Raw genomic sequence first — 24,424 nt, forward strand, 5'->3', positions numbered from 1 at the left:
CCTGGGGTTTCAGAGCAATTGTCATAGGAATTTATTGTGTTATGTTAGGCAATGGTGATCTTAGAAGTTGAACTCCTGAGAATGCTGCTTTTTATGCAGATATTTATATTAACAATAGCAGCGTTACTTTCCTTCCAAATTAAATATCTACATTCAATAGATATCAATACCTCAGATTTTTGTAAGCAATACAATGAAGTTTATTCTGTTTACCTCTGGTTTTGCAGCATTCTTTTGATCCTGCTGGACCGTTGTGTGAGCCATGTTTCAATGATGTATTCAAATTTTCTGTCTTTAATTTATTAATATAAAGTAGAACTGTATCAATTTAATATATTTTTAGATATGTGTATATCTTGCTAAACTTGATGAACTCTGTCATTAGAATGTTTAAAAGCAGGACTTGGTGTATGTCTGTACATTTGTTTATATCTTTGTTTTCTTAGGAGAAGATGTGTTATTTATTGAAATATTTTCAGTTTCATTAAATGAAGTTGTAGGTATAATACATGTTTGTAACAGTTAAGCATTTTTTTCTTAAGAGATTTTGCAATAGGTTCAGCATATTTAGCTGGTACTTGTAGCAAATATGTTAAAATTGGGTGTAACCATGTCCAAAGTTTCTATCCGAATACTTTTTAAGGTTTGTGTAAAGAACTGACAAGTATATTGTTATTTCTGACTAGAAGTTACTGTAATGTGCTGTGTATTATTGTGATAGTACTTTTACCTACTGGGACTTACCATGTCAACAGATAACTCTTTAATTTTTAATTCTCTTGATGCTCCATAGTAGGAGGAGGCAACCATCCCCTTCTTGTTCCTTATGATACACTCACAGCCAAAGAAAAAGCCAAGGATAGAGAAAAGGCACAGGATATTCTAAAATTTCTACAGATTAATGGATATGTTGTTTCCAGGTAATTATCTGTTCAGTATTAATGTCACAGAAGGTTTCTGATAGTCCTCAGTGGTCTGTTTTGTTTTGTGGTTTGGTTGATTGTGGAGAAGCTTTTTGGTTGTTGTTTGTTTGTTGGGGTTTCTTCTATCAAAACAAAACTCTATGATCATTTTTATGTTTCAGTACCTGAATAAGGATGAGCTCCTTCATATAAAACATTGTAAGGAAGAGATGGATTACAGAGTTAGTGGCAGGGTTTTTGGAAGGCATGAACAGAGTTCTCTGGAATCTCTACAGGTCTTCTCCCTCCCCTCTCAACATTGCAGCCTGCTTTTTCTTTCTGGTGTGTCTCCATGTGTCCAACTGTTAGTAAACTTACTAGTTTTCTACAAATGACAGAATTATTAAGTCTTAGTTACAGGTTCATGCATATCTTCAAGGACACGTTCCTTTCTAAAGGAATTTCTAGACAATTGGTTGGATAAGACAGTTTTATTTCTAAAACACACAACTCATTTCTTTCAATTGAGTTCATTTACAGTATTATTAAAATATTTTAGAAATGAAAAGAGATATTTTAAAATAACTTTTTAAGCAATCCACAGTGTAAGTGTAATAATAGTGAATAGTCTGCAGAATAACATGCATAATTCATTTTAATATGGTGTATTTACCTCCTAAATGTAGCATGAATAAAATTTTAATTAATTTGGAGGCTTTTCTGCCTCATCAGCATGACTTAGGAAATCAGAATCACTAGAAAAGGCTGAAAGCGTATCTGCACCTTGCATGCCTTGAACATTAGTAAGTGAATGAAACAGTCACTGAGATCAATTTAAGTAATCATTGTGAATTAATTAGCCCAGCACATCTACTTAAAATCTGCCTACTTCCTTTCTTTTCTATCACACGTGAATTCCAGCCTGTTTCTAGAGTCCCACAGTTAATAATTTTGGTAAAATCTTTCAGGGTAGCTGGAATAATTCAGTTTACTTCCCGTCAATGCAGTAGGATGTACAAAGAAGGATGTCAGACAGCAAAGGCTTCTTTCCTTATTCTCTGTCAAAATTATCAGCTATATTCAGGAGTGCATATTCCTTTTCCACTAACCCTTTTATTCCTGTTAAACACAAGTGAAAAGTGGCTTTTGGGGTTTTTTTTGGGAGTGGAAGGCTAAGAGGGATAATAAGATGAGCATTAACTTGGACACACCCATCGTCTAGTAGCCAGTTCCTGTTACATCTCCATCCTCCCCTGCTGGTTAAACGCAGGCCTTTCCATGAAGTTAAACTCAATGTACTTGCTGCACCTTTGACAACTGCCTTGTCTAAACAAAAAAGGATGTGATTCATGGTTTTGGTCTGCTTACCACTGTACTTTCTGCTATGTATGCCTTGCTCACATATCTGTACAGTCTTTAGACAGTGACCATTCAGATCTCTGCACCTCCATGCAAACTGGGTTTAGGGAGGATAGAAACACTTGGCCCCTGCCAAGCATGTGGCAATCAGGTGCACTCCAGCTGCTGGTGCAGAAGCCCTCACTCACTAACGCTGCTCCTTTGCATTAGCTGGAATTTTTTTAGAACACAGCATTCCCACCCCAGTGGCAGGCAACCGGGACTTCCTGGAGTTGCTGGAGTTGCAGGCATTGCTTTATGCCCTTGTCTGACTGCAATGGCCACTACCAAATGCACTTATGGCAGTCCCCTGCTGAAGCTGCCACTCTGGGCTCAAGGTCTGTAGGAGCCCATAGAGGGGTTCCCCAAAGCTGTGGTGTCTCCCAACTACTGATGCTTGAGACCTTCATTCACCCCATTTGTCACATACTTGGGTGCACCTATACTCCAAGCCTGACCCCAGTTCCTGGCCTAGTATCCACTCATGCTGGTCCTGCCAGTAGCTGCCATTTACTCCTGACAGCACATGGAATAATGAGAGACATTGCACAGAGATACAGGTATGAAAGCATTTAATAAGAATATAGGACAAACTCTATTGATGAGATACAGGACTCAGTCAGTCGACTGATTTGACAGGCCACAGTTAACATGTGACCAATTATTTTGAAATCTGTTTTTGTCTCTTCTTCACTTTGCTCTTTCTTGATCCTTCCCCACTGTATATTTTGTCATTGCTTTGTGTACAAGTAATCCAAATCCTCATGTCCCTTCCTCTTAGGAGTTACAAAGTTTAGGTGGCCCTTTCCAAAGCTGTCCCTGAAGTTTCTTAATGGTCCCTTAATTAGTAAACTTGAGACTTTTGTTCTCCAGTGTTGTCTCCTTCATCTTTTTTCTATCAGATTTGTGTCTCTAGGTTTTCTGGTTTGTGGTTTCTCTTTTATTACCCACTTCTGCATTGAGGAGGTCCTTGATCAGATAGCCTTAATGAAGCAGACATTATTATATATACCATTATCTGTATCGACAGCTGAGAAAGCTGTTTTATTTTAAGAATCTCTTTTTCTGAATCTGAACCCTACCATCATCAATATTTTAATTTAAATCATAAATGTGCAGTACACAGGCAGTTCTATTCTGTATGCAGTAGGTATACTTTTTAAACTTGCAACCTTGCTGAGTACTAATATAACTTGGTGCATGAGTCAGGGGGAGATGAGGTGTGACTGATTCCCTTGCTGTTTAAGAATAGCTTTTTCATGTGTCATCAGTTAAGTCCTGATCCTGTATAAACAAGGCTTATGCCACTGCCAGCTTGTTGCTAGGGGTGTCAGCCCATGACATGGATTCATGCTTTGGAGATTCATTCTTGTAGAAAGAAGATGTTTTTTTATATCAGACTAGTAACTAAGATGGATAGAACATGCTGTAAAAGTGATTCCATCATTTTGTTTTGGTTTTCCTCTGATTTTTCACAAATGCTACATAGCTATTTAGAACTTTTCTGTTAGCATGCAAACTTTTCAGGAAAAGTCAGTGATGGATATTAGATTTACTTCTAGTTTGATTGTTTAAATCAAAATATTTTTCCAGCTTCAAAACTCCCTCACACAAGAATTAGTCCCTGGAGGGAAATTTAAGATAGTAATGCCTTACAAGGAATGGAAAGAAATTATAATAATAGTGGATTATTCTGCTTGACAAGTGTAATTTTTTTTCTAACCTTCTAGTTGTGAAATCTAGTTGTGTCTTAAGAAATTGCTCAAAACCTAAGTAAGATTACTGTCTACATCAAACACACAAAAAAAATTCTTATATTAACAAGCACATAATCATTACCAGAGAAAATGGTGTCAGACTACATGAAGAGGTAAAATGGCTTTGAGTCCTTCTGCATGTGTAAAAATTTGCTCGTTTCTTTTTACAGAGGACTTAAGGACCTGGAATTAGACACGCCTTCCATTGAGAAACGCTTTGCCTACAGTTTCCTTCAGCAGCTTATAAGATACGTGGATGAAGCCCATCAGTACATTTTGGAGTTTGGTATAGTAGCCCTTGCACCTTTTTTAAAACAATTACTACCTAAGATGACTGGTGTTATAAAAATGACCAGAAAACCTTTTAAAGATTGGTACATTCCTGGACTAGTTTTCCCCTTAATTTCCTGTAGTAGATGAAGATCATGAATTTTGGAGTTATGCAATTGCCATTCATTCCAGTTTTTCATATTCATGCATCAGATTAAAAATTTACAGCCAAAATGTATGACTTTCATTCTTTGAAAAAGAAAACTAACTGCCTCCTTGCATTTATGCATAAAATTATAATCTCTCACATGTGCACCTTAATAGTTGCTAGTCACATGTAATCCCTTTTTCAGAGAGCAAATGAAACCGTCATTTGTACCATTCTGAAATTTTCTCTGGAAAAAGGGAGTAGAGAAACATCTTCAACAAACTCCCACAATGGGAATGTTCTTTCACAAATACCTGGCACATGTTTTGTCAACAGTGCTATGAAGGATTTAACTTTATCTGCTTTTGGTGAAGGTGAAAAATAGAAAGTTTGGTGACCCAAGTCAGCTTCTTACATGAGCAGTAAAAGCCAAAAAAACTGGCCAGGTGCAGCTTTTCTTGTGACCATAGGAGTTGCAATGACACGTAACATAGACTGTGCCTCTTAGTCATATATGCTGTAAATGACAGTAACAGGAACATCAGGGAGATTGAATAAATCAATGCTCTTCTAAAAACCAATATAGTTTTAATGTGGAAATATGTCAAATTTTTGAGCTATTATATGCTGTGGTTACTTACAGTAACAAAAGTCTGGTCTTAATAACTCATCAGGTTACTTCTGCTGCTAATGCTTGGTTACCATGGCTTCATCATTCTTAATTACATAAATTGCTGGAATAACTGCAAGAATGATAATGATTAAATACTGAAACACTAGAAACATTGGTGGAACAAATACCATTCAAGTCCCTCAATAGATTAATGGAAAGAAGACAATAAATAAATGATAGTTTGGAAGCTGTATCAGATTTTATTTTGACAGAGATTTTGTTTTTTATAGTAAGGGAACAGTGAAGCAATTTAAATTTCAGTTGGATAGATCTAACCATTAATTTTGTTCTTTAGTACAATGTTCACAAATGAGGAATGAAAATTCATTAATTTGTGTTTCTCCTGGGAACAACTGGAGAAAGGTGCTAGAAGCTGAGTTCAGGCTTCCAAATGGTCACCTGTAAGAGGAAAAGATAAACATAGCACCAGATCTTTGTCTCACAAAAGCATCCATTTCTCTTTGGACTACAAGATGCCTGCACTTTTATGAAGATTTGGGCAGTTATTCTTTATGCATTTTATTTGCTGTTACTTTTCCTCTAACGAGGTTGTCATAAAATGCTACTTTAACTAGTGCATATACTGTTTGAGGTACCTTAAATCTACATCTGAAGATGACCAGTATTATTTGTGTACAGCGTACACTTCCTAAGAAAAATGCAGAGTAGACTATAATTAGGATGTATCACAGGGAGCTAATTTTCTTCTCTCTGCAGATGGTGGCAGCAGAGGCAAAGGAGAGCAATTCCCATATGAACAAGAAATCAAGTTTTTTGCCAAAGTACGGTATATTTTTGCTTATTCTTTGTCAACACAGTGAGTAACAGAAGTGTTACTCAGACGTAATTTTTAGTGACTGTTATTGCTATAGTGCTGTTTTTCTGTGTTTAATTAATTCTTTTATTAATTAAAACCAGCAGTAATAAAAATAGCTTGAAAGCAATGTAGGATGAAGTATAGATGTGGGAAGATTACAGGACTATAGTGTTTATTCTCATTATTTCCTGCTCCATGTTCTGCAGCTATTCATATGATGTTATTCATAAGCTCCCTACATTTTCTGTTTTCTGGCTTAGCCTAATTTTGAAGATTTTTCTCTTTTACAATCTTCAGGCAGGTTTATGTGAGAAATAGTTATTAGAATTAAGATGACTGTGTGTCTTTCAGTGTCATGGTAGTTATTCCTCTCATTTTAAAACCATGCTATTGTCTCCATCACGGAGTCACACAGTGGCTGAAGTTGGAAGGGTCCTTTGCATATCAGTGTCAGAGAACCATGTCCAGACATCTTTTGAGTATCTCCAAGGATAGGGACTCCACAATCTCTCTGGGCAACCTGTGACAGTGCTCAGTCCCCCTGACAGTAAAAAAAAGTGCTTCCTGATGGTTTGAGAGAACCTACCATGTTTCAGTTTGTGCCTGTTGACTCTGGTCTTGTCACAGTGGGAAAGAGCTTGGGTCCATCTTCTTTACCCATTCCCTTCAGATATTTATACACATTGGTGAGATCCTCCCTGAGCCTTCTTTCTCCAGGTTAGGGTCCCAGCTTCCTCAGTCTCTTGTAATTTAAAAGATCCTCTTGTTCCTTAATCATCTTTGCGACCCTTTGCTGGACTCTCTCCAGTATGTCAATGTTTCTCTTGTACTGGGGAGCTCGTAACCAGACACAGCACCAGAACCTAGATACAGCACTTCAGATGTGGTCTCTCCAGTGTTGAGTAGAGAGGAAGAACCCCTTCTCTGGACCTGCTGACAAGCACTCTGTCTAATTCAATCCAGGATGCTGTTGGCTGCTTTTGCAGTAAGATTGCGTTGTTGGCTCATGGTCTGTTTGCTGTCCACTGAAGATCCCCAGGTCCTTCTTTGCAAAACTGCTTTTCAGCTGATTAGCCTTCAGTGTGTCCTGGTAACTGGACTTATTCCTCCCCAAGTGCAGGACTTTGCACTTCCCTTTCCCTCTGACAGTCATGAGATTCCTCTCAGCACAATTCTCCTTTTTCTGTCATGATTTTGCACATTATAAACCAAGAAAATCTGCTTATTCTTTTCACATGTGAAAGTTTGTATGATATTTGCATATTCAAAAATGCCTTTTGAATTCATCAGTGAATAAGAAAAGGCAACTGTCTGCAGCATTTTCTAATCCTAGTATCCTTGCAGTAAGTTGTAATTTCAATGCCTTAGACTCTACTTCTATGTGGTATTATTTGTGAAGCTGATTGGCTCAGAAGTTAGCATTCCACTTTCTTGTGCTCCAAAAAGGAAGCAATTTCATATTTTCTTTCTGGCTGTTTATTTTGGATCTCCTCCTGTCTGACACCTGCAGTGGGCATTGAGTAATAATCACCACAGGAAGTAAACAGGAAAATTTCTGTGGACAAGCCCTTAGAAAGTGAAGTTGTTTAGGGAGTTTTATTTGAAAAGTCTTGAACTAACTGCTGTTAGGGTGCTGACAGTTGTAGGTGATTTTTTTAAAACCTACATTAAAAGGAACAAAGCATATAGTTGTTTTTGGTTATGTGGATGGTAAAAATCTTAAATTGCAAGATAAAATTAAATTATAGTTTCTGCATTGTACTCCTCTTAAAAAAACCTACAGATAAGTCCCAGTGCTAATGTAAAATTTTTTTCTACTGCCTTTCTTGATAACATATTAAGTGCCTTGAATACTAAATAAATTCAGAGGAATAGCTATTAAAGAAAAAACCCAAACAGGTTTTAAAACAGAAAACTGTTTGAAATCTTCTGTCTTTTTTAGTTGTGACTTACAAAGCATAATACAGAACAGAGTAAAGAAGGTCCTGAGATAACCACTCTTTCTGATATAATTTCAGGTTGTGCTCCCTTTGATTGATCAGTATTTTAAAAATCATCGCCTGTATTTCTTATCTTCAGCAAGTAGGCCTCTCACAAGTGGAGGCCATGCCTCTAATAAAGAGAAAGAAATGGTGACAAGGTAAAGCTTAAAATAATATTAATGTCTATGCATATGTGTGTTTGTCTTTAAAGAGCAACAGTTGATTGTGGGAGAGTAAGAAGTGGGAGGCACGGAAATATTTTAATGTACACACAAATGAATAATTTTTCACTTTCTTTCCCTGTTAGGAAAATTCATTGTATAAAATGGAGAGGAGTACAGAGCTATTATTATATGCTGTTTAAAAAGGATTATTTTAGCATGCAGGGAACTTCAGTTTATCCTTATATCCAACAGTGGAACACTTGCATAGTCTGTGGCACAGACTATAAACAATTATGTATCAGTTTTCATTCTTAGAAAAAGGTATATGCAGAAATCATTATTCCTGCAAGATTTTGTTAGATTTAAAAGCCAAACTTTTATATCATTAAATCAATAAATATCATTTTTAATGTCCATCCCAAAAGTTAAAAATAAGGGAGTTGCATTCTTTCTTTAGCTTCATAAATATTAATAAGAATAGTACTGTCACAGAAATACTGACTTAATTCTTTCCCTGAAGTTACGCTTTTTTTAAGACCATCTCTCTAAGATGTTTTCAGTTCTGATTGAATTGAAATCCACATTTCCCATTTAGTGAGGGGGATTACAAGCTTCACACAGGATCTCTTGAATACCTGTAATGTGGGCATGTATGATGGTTGCCTTCTTGGCTGTTCTTGGGCATGAACCATGCGATATTGAATTGCTGTATTTTGAGGCTGACAGTGTCAAAAATACTGGTGGTCATACAGACATGCAGGGATTGCAAGGTTGTGTGAATACTGCGTGAAATTTCTAGCACAATATTAAGCACAAGTAAGTAATGGTTGTCTTGACTTTGTGTCGTCTCATGGATTAATCTGATCTGGCAGCTTATCTGAATGGTGTTCTTCAAGGGATATAAAAACTATCAAAATGTATCAAAATGCGTGCATATAAATAATTTTCCAGTCTTATGAGCTGCTATTTTTCTGTCTGCAGTGTCCTAGATAACAGTATTTTTACAGTTGTTAAATCATGCCAATAAATTCCCTACTTCTGGAATATGTCAAATATATCAGCATACCTACTGCATAGAGATTCAGGATTTATGCACATATGCTCTATAGCTGTGTAAGATTCCCGAACATATAGTCCTGCAAAAAGATCAGAGCTGCTGCCATACTTGATTGGGTTATGTGCCATCCAGGTGTGTCAGCCAAGGAGAAGAAAACAGAAACAAGGAAATCTTGGATGAGTAATAGCTAATCCTATTGAGTGCACCTCCTACACAGAATTTGCTTCAAGCTAAGGGCAGTTCCTGGCTGCTTTCGTTATCCAGTGAAGATAAACTTGCATTCATTAAGCTATGGAAGAGTATAGTTTTGGATATTGATAATGCAGTGAAAGTCTTAGCATATGCAACAACCATTCCATATTCAGAAAATACAGTAAATCCAGATCTGTTTTGCTAAAAAATATGGGTCAGGCTTCTTCCTGAAATGCAGTGGCATTATATTCTGTTGTATTTGTAACCAACCTCTTCGCGATTGGATTTTTTGAATTTCTCATCCAGTAGACCATGTTACAAGTTCTTGTACTACTGTAGTTGTATGAAATTGGTTCTGAACAATTGAAGTATTGGCAATTTGGACTTATTTATTTAACCTCAGCTAAATGTGCTGTAGATAATAGTTTCAGTCTCACTTTGTGAAAACATAGCATCTACTGCATGGTACAGTCAGTTGAGTAATATTTGTATGTCAGAACATAAGATAGATTGGTGAGCTATTTATATCTTTTCCAGAATGGACAAAAAAATCTATATGATGCTAACATGCTTCTCTACAGCTTTGCCTGTTGGACTTGGTGAACCAAGGTCCTCATAAAAGAATATATAGTTTATGTCTGCATCATGGATTAAAAAGTGAACAGAGATCCCTGAACATGCACCAAGCAGACTCATTTCTAAAACAGAGCAGTTGCTGTTTCTAGAGTGGATCACTGTGCACTGGCTAATTAGCTGGATTCAATACCACATTAACCTGGCTGTTGTGATTCTGGACATAAATGCTTCCATTTGACACCATGCTCTTGTCTGTAAATGGAACAACATGTTCAGATCTCATCCATAGGCTGTGCAGACATGCTTATTGTATCTTTTGCTTTTAAATCAGAGGCTAATAAATAGCTAGTGTGCCTATTACTTAAGTAGCTTAATAAAATGACATGATATTGTTCATGTCATTTATAGCAGATGAAGGAGTTTGCAGCATAAAATAGTAACACCAAAATGGACATTCATTATGAATATTCTCACACTAAACCAGATTATGAAGACAGATTTAATTCCTCCTTAATCTGGAGCCCAGGTCAATTTGGGTAGGGCAGTTTGCTCCTGCTTCTATGAGTTAGCACAAAATTTCACGCTTCTTTGTTCTCAATGGAGTACTGTTCATCAGCACAGGAAGTAGTTCAAACATGTGAAACAAAATCATTGATCATATTGTTTTAAACCATGTAAGAGGGAATATTTAAAAAAAGAAAACTTATTTGAAAAGAAATTCTTTCTGTGTTCAAGTTTACAAGATCCTAATTGAACTAGTTAAACATTTGCCATCACATACCTCAATTAATCTGATTCCCTTAACTCTTGTTCTCAAATTGTCAGTGGTATCCTGTATAGCACAATGACCACATTTTACTTTTTAAAGCTTTGATGGTTATTTCCTTGTGGGTTATTGTATAGAATGCTTTTATATTAATTAGCTTTGCTTTTAATTTTTTTTTGTTTGTTTCTTTAATTATAATATGTGCTTATTTAACCATGTTTGTTAAGGATACGCACTTGGAAGTTCTTTCTTTAGTATTCTGTCCCACATTCTGCTCAGACAATTGATTCTTTCTGCGTGACATCATGTTGCTTTTCCTGCTCATATATCAGCTGTTATTTTTTCTTTCTTGTCCCCCTCCCCCTCCCCCTTATTTTTTTCCTTTTCCCTTCTCTTCTCTTTTATTTTTCTTTTGTCTTCAGCCTGTTCTGCAAACTTGGAGTTCTTGTCAGGCATAGGATTTCACTGTTTGGTAAGGAGACCCTTGAAAAATACTAGCATGGCCATCACTTGGTTTTCTTTGCCGTTTTTGCATTGTGTTAAGTGCTGCTTTGTTGCATGCTGCATGGCTGAAATGCATGGTCTACACAGACCACTTATTGTTTAGATTGGTAGATCACAGAATTTATTAGATAGAACAAAAAGCTTTTGTAGTTTTCAGTTTGGGGGAGGGTGTTGTTTAGTTTTATGTGTGTCTCAACTAATATTTGGGTTTCATTATCCTATCAAAAAATTTTGATGAGTAAATTAAAATGACTGATTTGTAATGTTATTCTAAATCATTTGGGAAAACATTTGACAGTCAGAACTGCACATTTCTATTGGAAAGTCATCAAGGAAAATTAGAAGTGGGCTGAAATGCTTAGTTATGTTCTGTGGAATTCTTGAATATTCCCAGATGTGCTTGACTCCACATACGCATGTATACTCTCTTTCTGGTATTATGTGACCTTGGCAGGAGCTCGGTGTTTGTCTTACGCCATTTGAAAATCACTGAATTGAAGTCAATTTGAAGACTGTATCAAGTGTATACATTATATGCAATGTGCGGCACAGTCATTTACTTTGCAGTTTTTTCTTATGCCGTGGTGCTAGGAGAGTTGGAATAGTACATCCTATGCATACATAGCTTCTATGATGGATGCAGTGCAAACTTCAGCATCCATGAACATACCTAATTGGGTAATTATGTAGCGAATTAGATTATGATAACACGCATCTAACTCAATTCCCGCATATTTCGTTCAATTTGAAGGGAAGGAACTCGCTGCAGCAGTGTGATGTTTAAAAAGCTTACAGACCATTATGAAAACCATTAAACTGAGAAGAATGATCAGAAGGTGTTTTAGGATAATCACTTTTAAATATTTTGGAAGGAGCTGAGTGGATTTGCCTCTAAAGCCAAAAGATCGTAGGAGGAATGGAGTTATTTCTGCAGCTGTGTGGCATTGTTGCAGCTTTTTCTGAAGGGTGGAATATGTCACAAATGTACACATAAGCTCTGATTTTTACCCTAGGTTGTTTCTTCAAAGAATGAACTAGCTCAGGTATACTATTAAAATTTTGCAAATCTTTTTTGTTATTTGTGCATTTGGTTTTCAGACTTTTTTTTTTTTCCTAAAATGAGTCATGGTTGAAATTGAAAACCAAAGTCAACATAACTTTCTTCAGTACTAAAGAAAAGTTCCTTTCTATTCCACATCTCAGCTTGTTTATTTCCTGTTGCTTTGCTGGGTTCAAGTGCTAGGAATTAAGTCAGATAGGATCAGCTGATTATTTGTGATGGCTATAGTTTGTTTTTTAACTCTTTTCCTAGAAGACTGCAGTAACTAAAAGGAGTACAAAATCTTTATGTCAACACAGTAGTTTTTGTGTGAATTATGACAAGGTCGTCATGAGACTATGGAACATGATTGGGTTGTTTACTGTGGACCTAATAAGTCAAAGTCACCTTAAAGTTTCCTTGCCCTTGCAAGTGAATTGCATGATGTGAGAAAGTCTGATCAAGACAGTTGCACTTATTCCAGCAAAGACTGTGTAAGAGGAGAAAATGCTCATAACTGAGCACAGCTGGGGCCTAGAAAGTTATTTGTGCATTTTGAAGACATCTTCTGTGAGTGAAAGTTGCTCAATAATAACTTTGATGGATAGTGTGGAGTTTGCTATAACATATAGCACAATTCTATATAGTTTTGTCGTATAGGTATTTTGTATTACTGTGAATTTGAATGGCACTTCTGAATATACAGCATCATTTATGAAAATCATTAGTGAAAGTCATGTAGCTTAAGATGTACATAGGAGTTTGATAAAATGGGAAATTAAGTCTGCACATCTTATAGAGTGAACTGAAATAGTCACATTTGATATCTGAGTGTCATTGAAATTATGGAATTGTAATTCAGCATGGAATCATTATTTTTTTACAATGTGAAAGTAGATTTTGACCACAATAATTTATTGTTTGAGAGCTGGACCTGTACATCAGGAAGGCTGTATTGATTTATTTTCATTAGTATTACTGGGCAGAAATTGAAAGATTTTAGTGAATAATTTTGGTGCACTGAGCATATTAATCTATATTTTCTCAAATTTAAAAACCAAATTTGTATAAGTAGTTTGATTCAATTTTTATGCTGTTTAAATTTCTAGTAAGCCATTAGATTCTGGAGCAGGTTGCTGAGAATTTGTGGCTGCCCCATCACTGGAAATGTTCAGGCCAGGTTGGATGGGGCTTTGAGCAAGCCTGGTCTAGTGGAACATGTCCTTGCCCACAGCAGGAGGTTGGACCTAGATGATCTGTAAGGTCTCTTCCAACCCAAGCCATTCCATGATTCTGTGATGGTCTAATCCACAGTCCGGTGTGCTTTGAGTACTTCCCTCCATACCTGCTGTTTTAGCACAGTTCTGTGCTCTTTTCATCAGCACTGGCATTCCTATTAACAGAGCATCAAATTATAAGGAAAAAAAAATTGATCTGACAAAAAAAAATCCTTAATCTTTTGGGGTGATGATTTTGGTAGGATTTTTTACATCACCTCAGCTTTCTTACCTGCTTGTTCTACCACTGATCACATGATGCATGATCACTTGTGCCAGTGAAAAAAGGTGGGGCTGTCTGTCTGAGGCAGCCCTGGGAGCTGTGGTTCTGGTTTGTTTAATCTCCTGTGGATGAACACCACAACAATATTTCCTAATTTTGGTAGCGCAGACCAGCTTTCTCAGTGCTGTAGCAAACCTCCCACACCTTCCTTGCAATTTATCTTTTAAAATCTCTAGTTCAGTGAAACAATTACTAATTTTAGTTGTATGTTCATTTGTATTTTTAAGAAATAACCGCCAGTGAGAAAATATAGTACGCTGTACCACTGTATGCAGATAGAAGTATTTTCATAAATCTTAAACATTCAAATTGTTTCTACTTTTTTTTTAATGAGGAAAATTTAAAGAGAAGTGAAAAAAGGCAGTTTTATTCTTGCATAATTTCATTAAAAAAAAAAAGGCAATTAGAAAAACAGGCTGTGGTTCAAATTTGTGTAGCCTACATCTGTTCTGGACTTAAAAAGAGATCACAGAGGAAAGAGGCTTGTACCTGGCAACATTTTGAGATGTACATGTGCATAGAAGGCTTGTTGTGTGTAAGTCCTCTTTTTACATACTTAAATGGGAAAAAAATTATGGAATATGTGTATTATGTCAGAGACTGTTATTCATGTGGACCACACCCAATTAAGCCACAAATGGCTGCAGCCTATGGGGAACACCAGGGAACTAACTTTTTAAATGATATTTTATGTAAGTGTTCTCCTCCTGCAAAAGCAACTTTGGAAAGTTCACAACTTTTATGTTACTGAGAGGGAGAAGATAAATATTCAGATAAACTTGAATTAATTAAAGCAAAACTTAGAGAAATCAAATGAAAACCAGACAATACACTGCAGCTCTAATTAACCCCACATTTAAGTGCTTCCATCTTGACTGCCTCAGCTATTTTATAAGAGATGCTTTACTGCCTCTAGTTACTGTGTTTGTGTAAACAAGGCTAAGACAAAAAACTGCATGTTTTTTAACTTGAATGTTGAAATTATGCAGAAGTTCAGTTGCTCTTCTGCTGTGTCATTTACTCTTTCATTAAATCCAGAGGTACAGTTAGCAGAGTGTCGATCAGCTATATGCTATGCTCAGCTTCATTGGTGGATAATTTTCCTCCCTCTCTAGGAAATGATGCAACATCAATAGTCAACTGTCTTCACATACTGGGGCAGACCTTGGATGCGAGGTAATACTGATTGTATTTTCTAAAGTACAAGGAAAATCACTGAGGAAAGTAATATGCAGTTACCTTTGGGCTACCTGTGTGAGGCTACAGAATTTCAACACACAGGAAGTTACAGTGCTGAAAAGAATTGCCATTGCTAAACAGGTCAATTACTAGGGTTTGACACTATTTGTAGGTTACACTTTAAACTTCGTTAAGGATCACTGGTGTCCAGAAGCTTCTGGCTGTTAGTTCACGTGGTTTTAATCATGTGACTTTCTCAAAACCACAATAAAGTTAGAAATATTTTATTATTTTCCTTACACTGTTTAATCAAAAACTTCAGGAGTTAAGTCCACATGGAATACAGTAAATCTGTCTTGTAGAATGTCTTCTTTGCAAAATTAATTCAGGTTCTAATTTGAAAAAACCCCGAAACCTTTGCATAGAATTCAGTGTTATTTTTATATTAAATTGAGCTGCTTGAGCTGTTATTGTGAGGTTTATGGATGAGACAGCCTTGATATATTGGAGGGTAATGTGTTGCTTTTCATTTACTGTAAAGTCAGCCAGCTCAGCTGATAGTTGTTTTTTAGATCTTTGCAGTTGTAAAACAAAATATGATAGCTTAAACTGTCTCCATGGAAATTTTAAGGTAACTTATTTCACTTTGCATTTAATCTCAAAACAATTGGCTGGATTATGCACAGATAGTTCTTTTTCTCAGTGTCCTTGCAGTAGCTTTTATGGACAAGTTTTACATTCCATTTGCTATGGGGTAGAGTCATTATCATGGCCATTAATATGGCTCAGCTCTTGCATGGTACTCCTTTATTTTGCAATATATTGGGTTTTTTTGTCTGAAGTTTTCCATTGTCCATGCTATCACACAGACAGAATACAGATGTAGGTGAAGGTCACTAATTCAGCTCTTGGTAGAGATGTAAAAATAGTTCCAGATGGAGATAAAGGAATTCATGGAGGTAACATGAAAATTTAAAGAGATTGTTTTTGAAACTGTATATATTCACTCTTTAAAATAGACAATCAGACTAAAAGAATTGGACTGATCTTCAATTTACAAAAGACCATCAACTCGATTTATTTCATGCATGCCTTAAATGGATACTTTCCTTAAACAAGGGATCTTTTTAATTGAGCTAGTAAATCATATAAGGTAAAAAAGTATAAGGTAATAATTCTCCTGGATTATATCTTTACATAATTGACTATGGTACTATAGTTGCATAACCAAATTCATTTATTTGTTCATGAATTTATTGATTTGATTTTAAGAGATGTGGTAGTTTTTACTCATTCTTTCTGATGCCCTTATTCTGGAGACAGAAATGTGACTGTCGTAACTGGGAAGAATTTCTGAGTTCTAGCTTGAGACAGTTCTTCTCTTTCTGGAGTCAGAAATCACACACTTACTAATTCTTATTTTTGTTAGGTACTTTTTGGTTTTTTCCTCTGTGAAGGCAAATGAATCAATTTATAAATTTTGAAAGGACTATTTGCTTGGCAGGAAAACAGATAAGTATCCTTGTGTTCTGCAGGATACCTATAAAACTTGTTTTCAGTCAATTATTCTGCTCTGAAGAGATTTTACAATGTTAAAAGATGAAAGATATTTCTTCATATTTCTATTATTTATTTCATATAATCCAAGACTAAGCTTTATTCCATGCTTGTCTAATAGAATATTCTTCTTCATTCTTTTTGCATGCTATAAACAGGACTGTGATGAAAACTGGTCTGGAATCTGTTAGGATGGCATTGAGAGCCTTTTTGGACAATGCTGCTGAGGATCTGGAGAAAACGATGGAAAATCTTAAGCAAGGCCAGTTTACACACAGCAGAAACCAGCCAAAAGGAGTTACACAAATCATCAATTATACCACAGTTGCTCTCCTGCCAGTGCTGTCTTCTTTGTTTGAGCATATTGGACAGCACCAGTTTGGGGAAGATTTGATATGTATGTATCATATATTCATGTGTGTACGTAGAAGGGCTATGCCATTAAAATATCTGTAGTGTCATGTAGAAAGCATTACTAGACCCTCAATTCTGTTAGGGAAGGACAAATCCTATGTCATTTTTGACAAAATTGTCATTGGTTTAATCAAACATTTGCTCCAATCGACCAAAAACAGTCTGCAGGTTTTAGTGGACTTTGAATAAATATTAAAGCAAATGTGTCCATGATTAGAAAGTCAGAAGGATCCATTTTGTTTATAACTTTACCATAGATTTACTGCGACTTTCTTCATGTGTGAGAATTCACTTTGTGCAAGTTACTTTGTCGTTACTCTGTCTGTAAATAAGATTATACTACAAGAATGTTACACCATCATACATGCACCATGACTCAGTTTCAGTTAGAGGGGAATCTGGGTAGGTCCTTAAATTCTTTGGAAAAAGGAAAAGTGGAAGGAGCTCCTGAAGAATTCAGACACCAGAGAAGGGAATGTATATGAGAGCTTGTATGTCGAATTTCTGTATATAGATTCTGATTATAGCAGATTCAGTGGTCCTTTATTTTCCCAACCTCAAAATTTTGCAGCCAAAATTTTTCAGACTTTGCACACAAAACAAAGTCTGCACACAAAAATGTAATTTTATGTATTTTAGGAACTCACAGAAATATCACTGTCCAGGTGGCACTAAAGGGGGAAGTCCTGCTCTCTATAGCTAACTCAGTTAGTTATGAAAATCTCTGAGAAGGACCTGGAGGAAAAGACTATTGAGTTATATTTTTTTCTTTTTTTAGAATCTTGAAAAAGCATTATTTAAAATAGCATTAAAAGAACTCTTGAAAAATTCAGAGTTGTATTGATAGATTTGAATGTCATGAGACGTAAACATCCACTTTTTTCATTAAACTATTTCTGTAAAATTCAGGAGACTGTGACAGTATCCAGAAAAAGTAATTTGTTCATCATAAAACACTTTTTGAGGCATCAACATGTTCATGACTTGTATAAGTTTTGATCTCTGGTATTCCATGTTTTGGAACTTAATATTTAGCTTTGAATATTTGATCACTCAAGTTCGTGTTCTTAGTCAGCTGTTCTACATACATCCCACTGGTGTAAAACACCAAATTTGGAATTCATGAACTGAGAAAGAATAATTATTTTAAATTGTGCCTATTTATTTTGTCTAGAGCGTATTTTCTTACACACAACTTCTCTTTACATCTTGTTAAGAATAAGATTATTTTATTTGTACAAGTATCTTGACCTTGTGCTTTTACCTAAGTACTAGTCACAGAGTTTTACTCCATGGGGGGAAATCACATACAAAGGTGGGGCACCTGAGGTTACTATTACGATGTAAAAACACTTAAATCCAAGGTGATCTGAACTAAAATCACAGTGCAGTAAAGGGCCAGGCCACGTAGCTTTGATACAGTATCTTGTAGGCTCTCCCAGCCCATCAAGTCTTACCCTGTTTTACTCACAACATTTCATTCATTGCATGTTGAGGGATAATATTAGTACTGCAGGAGAGACTATGAAAGATATGTATGGCAAGAATGGGTGTGTTGTCCTTCTTGATGGTACTTATACTGTTGTTGCACTATTGCTGCAGCGTGCATTACAAAAGCATTTTTTCAAATAGATGTTAAGATTATTCTCACAGTTTTGTGACTGAATTATTTAATAATTTTAAAATGTCCTTTGGTGAAATACTCATATGAACTAAAGGATTATTTATTGATTTTAATCGGTTGTAAATTCTAATTGTAAATTAGGTACATGCTATTAGTTGATATCAGTGCTTAAATTAAAAAAGATATAAACTGTGATTAAAATAATTAAATATCTGTTTAACAGGTTTACCTTTATTTTGCACAATGGTGTTCTATTTGTAAAGGTGCCACATATAAAGGATTGCTATGCCATTAATTTCATTAAGTTAGTGCACTAGTGAAATAGGTTTACTGTTTTGGCTGTTAACATATTGAAATAAATGGAAGTTTTGAGTAAAAAGTATAGTACTCAGAGGCCCAAAGACATTTTGTATTTAGCAGGTGATTTCTGTGGATTGCCTTTGTTAGCTTAATATTTTAAATTCTATTATTGTCTAAATAAATTTATTTTAGTTCTATGGGAATGTATTGAAAAAAAAGAAACTCTTTATAAATATATTTTTCTTCTTTTCTTTAGTGGAAGATGTTCAGGTCTCTTGTTATAGAATATTGGCCAGTTTATATGCTCTGGGAACCAGCAAGAGTATCTATGTAGAGAGGTAAGAAGGAAAATTTTTCTTTTGTTTTTAATATTTGCATTTATATTTAGCATCATGAATTTGCAGTTCATAAATTTATATAGGAGGAGAAAATTATTGGAAAGATATCTTGACAGAAAAAACAGTGCTCAGATTTTAAGTGGAATGCAGGTGCATTTATTATATTACACTTGAAATACTGCATTATTGACACTTTATTGTGCCATAAATCAAGTCTCTCCTGATGAGAGAGAATTTGCTGAAAGTCCTTGCAAGGCGTTTAGAAGATAAAACGAGACGTCTTCTGTAGTTTCAATGCTTCTAGATAGTTGTTTATTAAGTCTTATCAGAGGAACTGAGCCACTAGCATGACCCAGGTACAGCATGGAAGGAGGAAAAGTAGGAGTGAGAGCAATTATCAAGATTTACACAGCCTTTTAAAGACATTTTAACAAATAGTTACTAAAAACGTACATTATTTTTACTTTCTTACCAATTATTTAGTAACATGACTAGGAACTGTGGAATTTTCTATCCAATCATTCCAAACTACTTTTACTGCAAAATATGGAGTAATAGAAGAAGGAGAAGAAGGTCTAGAGAACAACAACAATCCTCCATTTTGATATTTTTTACTCTTATCTATTTATATTAAAGAGAAGCCTAAAACCTCTAAATTTTTCACCCTGTGACAATCTTACATAGTAGTCTATCACCTAATTCACACCACTGTATTTTCTAGTTGTTGTCTGACTGTTGGTAATTTTTTCCGAGGTTTAAAGTTATGCCAGTGTTGTCCAGGGGGTAAAACCCCTTAAAAACAGGCAGAGAAACATTCTCGGCACTCTGGGTTCCTACAGATTATATGTTTCTCAAAATATTTTTCTTAATTAAAATAAAAATTACAATTAAAATTACCTGACTTTACAATAAATAGCACTTGATTTGAGGGTTAACTGGGGTATTGTAAAATTATGTCATTCAGCTCAGCAATTTTTATTCTTCCTTCTAGAATGTTTAATTGTGATGTATATGTCTTTCTCATTACTCTAAATTTAATTGTCCTTTGTGCAACACTATTTCTTTTCTAGTTCAGTTATACAGGTAAATGAGGTATTAAAATGCTTTTTTATACATCTCTGTATCTGCTAACCCCCCTCCAAGTTACATTTAGTCTGTGTAATGTGTAAAAATAGAGATACACATAAAAATTCAGTTCTTGAAACTGAATAGTTGCACTTCAGTGACTAACACTGTTCTGAAGGAAGGCTCAACAGAATTTTAGATATCTACATTTTAGATATTGGCAGCAGTAATCTAGGAAGTTTACTGTTTAGGAAGTGACCCTCTCCAGCAAATGAACCTGTGCATAACTCCAGAGCAGCCCCACAGCATACCCTTGCTTCCTTTGTGGTGGTATCATAGCCCATTATATGAAAAGTGGTTGGGACCAATATTTAAGTAAAAAAAAATGCATATCTGTGGAAAATCAGGTCTCATTACTTTCATTAAGGATATAAAATCAATTTATTTTGCTCTTTGGCAAATAAAGGATCTGGGACTTGTTTTGAAAATACATCAGTGTAAGTGAATTTTTGTGTATGATTGTTTGCAACCATTATTGCAATCGAAAAGCACATAGTATGCTCTTTGCAGGTGTGTGTGATGGATGTATGTTTTACTTATGAGAACTTAATGAAAAGGAAAAAAAAAAGGAAGAAGGAGAAAACAGTATAAATAATAATGGGAATAGAGTTAGATTTAACAAAATCAAGTGTAATGAGATAGATCTAGAAGGAATAAAATCTCCAAGACTGAGAGAAACTATAGACCGAGGATGAATCTTGCTAAATCACAAGATCAGTTTCGAGGTCTTTTTTTCCTTTTAACTTGAATGTTCATGATTCTCCTGGGTTTTCAAATTCTCTTGGATTTCTGTCGTATGTGTGATTTAGTCTTAGCTAGGGATTTCTCACCTCTCTAAATTCTGTTGTGATCAATTCAATTGAAAATTAGAAGGAATAGTTTAGAAGTCCCCTGAAGAACCCAAGTGAAGTGACAGGGCATCACTTCTTCCTAGAAACACTCTTTTTAAAGTATTGACGCACAAAGAATTTTGATTATCAAATAAATGCCATATATTTGAAGGTATTAAAGCTATGTCTTTGTGATAAAACCTCAGAATTCTTGATTATGAGAAGCAATTTTCCACTCACTAAAGAACTTGACTTTCATACTAGACTAATCATGAAAGTGATTATCACTATTTCTCAGAAAAAGGAAATATCTCTTAAATAAAATGATAGCTGATTTCGGTCTCTTGTTCTATCCAGTAGCTTTTTCTTAGTAGTAGGGATTATAAGGTCAGTAAAGCTGAGAGGAAAGTAACAGAACAGAAAGCATTTTTACAATTACTTTGGTTTCCCCTGCATGGTTTTTCATTTTCTGTAAGCCGTGTAGACCACCTTTAAGATTTTATGTTCTAACATTTTATTCATATATTAGCAGAGGGTTGCTAGACTTCAATTTCTATTACGCATCCTTGTGTGGATGATCCTAGTACTGTTGTGGCTTATCTTTTTGAAATGCATTCATCTCAGAATACAAGCCCAAGGTGTGGTCAATCAGTACTGACCCCACTGGTGGTCCCTTCCAACTTTATCCATTCTGCCGCTCTGTGATCAAAGATGTGTGTAGTTAATGGTTTTTGTTAATTCACAGGCAAAGATCAGCACTAGGAGAGTGCTTGGCTGCTTTCTCAGGGGCCTTTCCAGTGGCTTTTTTGGAAACTCACTTGAACAAACATAATATCTACTCAATCTACAATACCAAGAATGCGAGAGATAGAGCAGGTATTTCCAGAAGCTCCCATCATGGTTATGAAAACATGATTTCACTGTGAATGCTGCTTGCCTTAAGACATGTGGTTTTGCATACATTTTATAGCGTGAGAATTTTCTTGTAATGTCTTGGTTGTATTTCTTTTCTAAATCTTTCTTTCTAAATGAATTTTCTAATCAATTTCTTTTCTAAGTCTGATAAAATCTATGATTTTATGTTCCTATTGTTACTGATATTTTAATTTTGAGATATCATTCTCAAAATACAACTTTGGAATTGATTTAATGAAGAGACTTTGCACATTTTTAGTACCTCAGATATTCTATATTTGATCATAAAATTATGCATTCTCATCAGTAGCTTTGGTTCCTCAGTTTACATAAACAATATTGGATCCCTAAAACATACATACTTGCAATTGAAGGAAAATAGCTTTGCTGTATTAATTACATATTATGTCCTTATAAAGTAAATAAATTGCAGAATAGTATGTAGATTGGTTTTTATTTTGACATACAAGACAGTACAGCTAGTTTACAGTGACATTATGTATATTTATTTTGCATATACCTTTTTATTCCATTATTGATATTTCTTATGCTGTAACATGCTGGTTGAATAAAGTCATATGCACGAACTGTTCCTGCAATAAATAGAAGTTGCAGTAGAACTTTACAGGCTCTGCATATGTGCCGAGTCTGAATCATGTTACAGATACACAAAGATGACAGTGTATGTTCGTACAAGGTGCCAGTTTATAATGGCATTCATTTTATAACTTCTACTTTATTTTTTAAGAAAGGGAGCATACCAGATTTATTCTCCAAAGAGCTGTAGTATTCAAACTTGAAAATATCAACAGCTGTGCATAATTGCCATATGTTCTAGCTGTTTTAATATATCTGGAAGGACAATCCACTGTATTGTTGTGATTTTAACAGAAATTTGAATTTATTTTCCAAACTTGCATTAATATTTAAGGAGACTATGTGATGACTGTATAAAATATATTTGCGCTAAATAGGAGAAGATACTGCTTTTCAAAAAGGGCTAGCCTTAGGACAAGGAACTGTGGAATGCTGGTAGAGACATTTGTATTCACAAGTCGCCGGCTAAATTTTTGCTCTGTAGATACCTGTATATGTCACTGTATGAGTATGTCAGTATGTTAGACATTCAGGAGCTACAGACTGTGCTTGCAGATCTATTTTTGTAGATGAAAGAAACTCCTTCAAAAATAAAGGCAACTGCAGCACCTTTTCAGAGGAAGGAACTAAAAATTCAAATGAATTCAAAAGTAAACAGTTACAATCAGACATTCACCTTGAGAATCAGTTTCTCAAATCTGCTCAATTCATTATGAGAGACAATGATTTCTTTTTGTTCTGTTAGAATTCCAGATCTCATCTAACATGTTGAGAGCGATTTCATTTTATCAATTTGTTTCCTCAATTGTAAAACTTATGCTGGAAATAATTTTGAAATTTAAGCTTTATTTTGGATATAGAAAAGTGCATCTGATTTCTCTGAGTTCATTCCACAATATTTATGTTGTTGAAGCTTTCATACAGGAATTTTAATTATAGTTCATATAAACAGTTTATTGCTCAACAGTATGAAAGGATGTGTTTTTTATTTTTGCATTTGGTTTGTTTCCTTTGGATCAGAAGGGTGCAAATGTAAACAGAAAACAAAAGTTGTATTGAATAATTATTTTCCTTTTATGCCCTACTTATTGATTTTTGGTTTTTTGGTTTTTTGTTGTTTTGTTTTCAATAGTTCTCAATTTGCCAACTAGTGTAGAAGAGGTTTGCCCAAATATTCCCTCCTTGGTGAAGCTAATGGAAGAAATAGTGGAACTGGCAGAATCTGGTATTCGTTACACACAAATGCCACATATCATGGAAGTCATCCTGCCTATGCTGTGCAGTTACATGTCACACTGGTGGGAGCACGGGCCAGAGAACAACCCTGACAAGGCTGAAACGTGTTGCACAGCCTTGACGTCAGAGCACATGAACACTCTGTTGGGTAACATATTGAAAATCATCTATAACAACCTTGGTATTGATGAAGGAGCCTGGATGAAGAGATTAGCAGGTAAGATGTGAAAGTAAATAAATAAGCAAGCAAATGTGTGTATATTCAGAATGTATGTATACACACAGACTCTGAATCACTGTATTTATCCTGTTAAAGCTGAAGTAGAAGAACACTCATATTTTACATTTTTAAACCATACAGATCTTGATGAATCAGAAATACTAAGTATAAAGAACAAGCAGTGTAAGCAGTATGTTTTAAACTCTCAATAAGTAATATAAGTAGATTAGACTATTTCTTTTTCCTGAAAATATACACATGTGCCTTTTGTGGTATATTAAATT

The 24,424-nt window shown here is 35.2% G+C and overlaps 1 protein-coding gene across 5 annotated transcripts in view; it reads left to right on the forward strand.

The window, feature by feature from the left end:
- RYR2 (ryanodine receptor 2) overlaps nucleotides 1-24,424 on the forward strand; it is a 392,986-nt gene that overhangs the window by 289,070 nt on the left and 79,492 nt on the right. For 3 of the 5 annotated variants that reach the window (XM_069010345.1, XM_069010347.1, XM_069010348.1), the window contains 10 exons: nucleotides 794-920; nucleotides 4,228-4,343; nucleotides 5,866-5,930; nucleotides 7,984-8,105; nucleotides 11,125-11,174; nucleotides 14,921-14,981; nucleotides 16,700-16,938; nucleotides 19,136-19,217; nucleotides 21,918-22,048; nucleotides 23,817-24,137. In XM_069010345.1, the coding sequence (XP_068866446.1) occupies nucleotides 794-920; nucleotides 4,228-4,343; nucleotides 5,866-5,930; nucleotides 7,984-8,105; nucleotides 11,125-11,174; nucleotides 14,921-14,981; nucleotides 16,700-16,938; nucleotides 19,136-19,217; nucleotides 21,918-22,048; nucleotides 23,817-24,137 (1,314 nt within the window). The remainder of the gene's footprint in view (nucleotides 1-793; nucleotides 921-4,227; nucleotides 4,344-5,865; nucleotides 5,931-7,983; nucleotides 8,106-11,124; nucleotides 11,175-14,920; nucleotides 14,982-16,699; nucleotides 16,939-19,135; nucleotides 19,218-21,917; nucleotides 22,049-23,816; nucleotides 24,138-24,424) is intronic. The other 2 variants (XM_069010346.1, XM_069010349.1) reach the window with 1 other exon arrangement.

This window comes from Aphelocoma coerulescens, chromosome 3, assembly GCF_041296385.1.
Source record: "Aphelocoma coerulescens isolate FSJ_1873_10779 chromosome 3, UR_Acoe_1.0, whole genome shotgun sequence".
In the NCBI taxonomy this organism is placed as follows: Eukaryota; Metazoa; Chordata; class Aves; order Passeriformes; family Corvidae; genus Aphelocoma; species Aphelocoma coerulescens.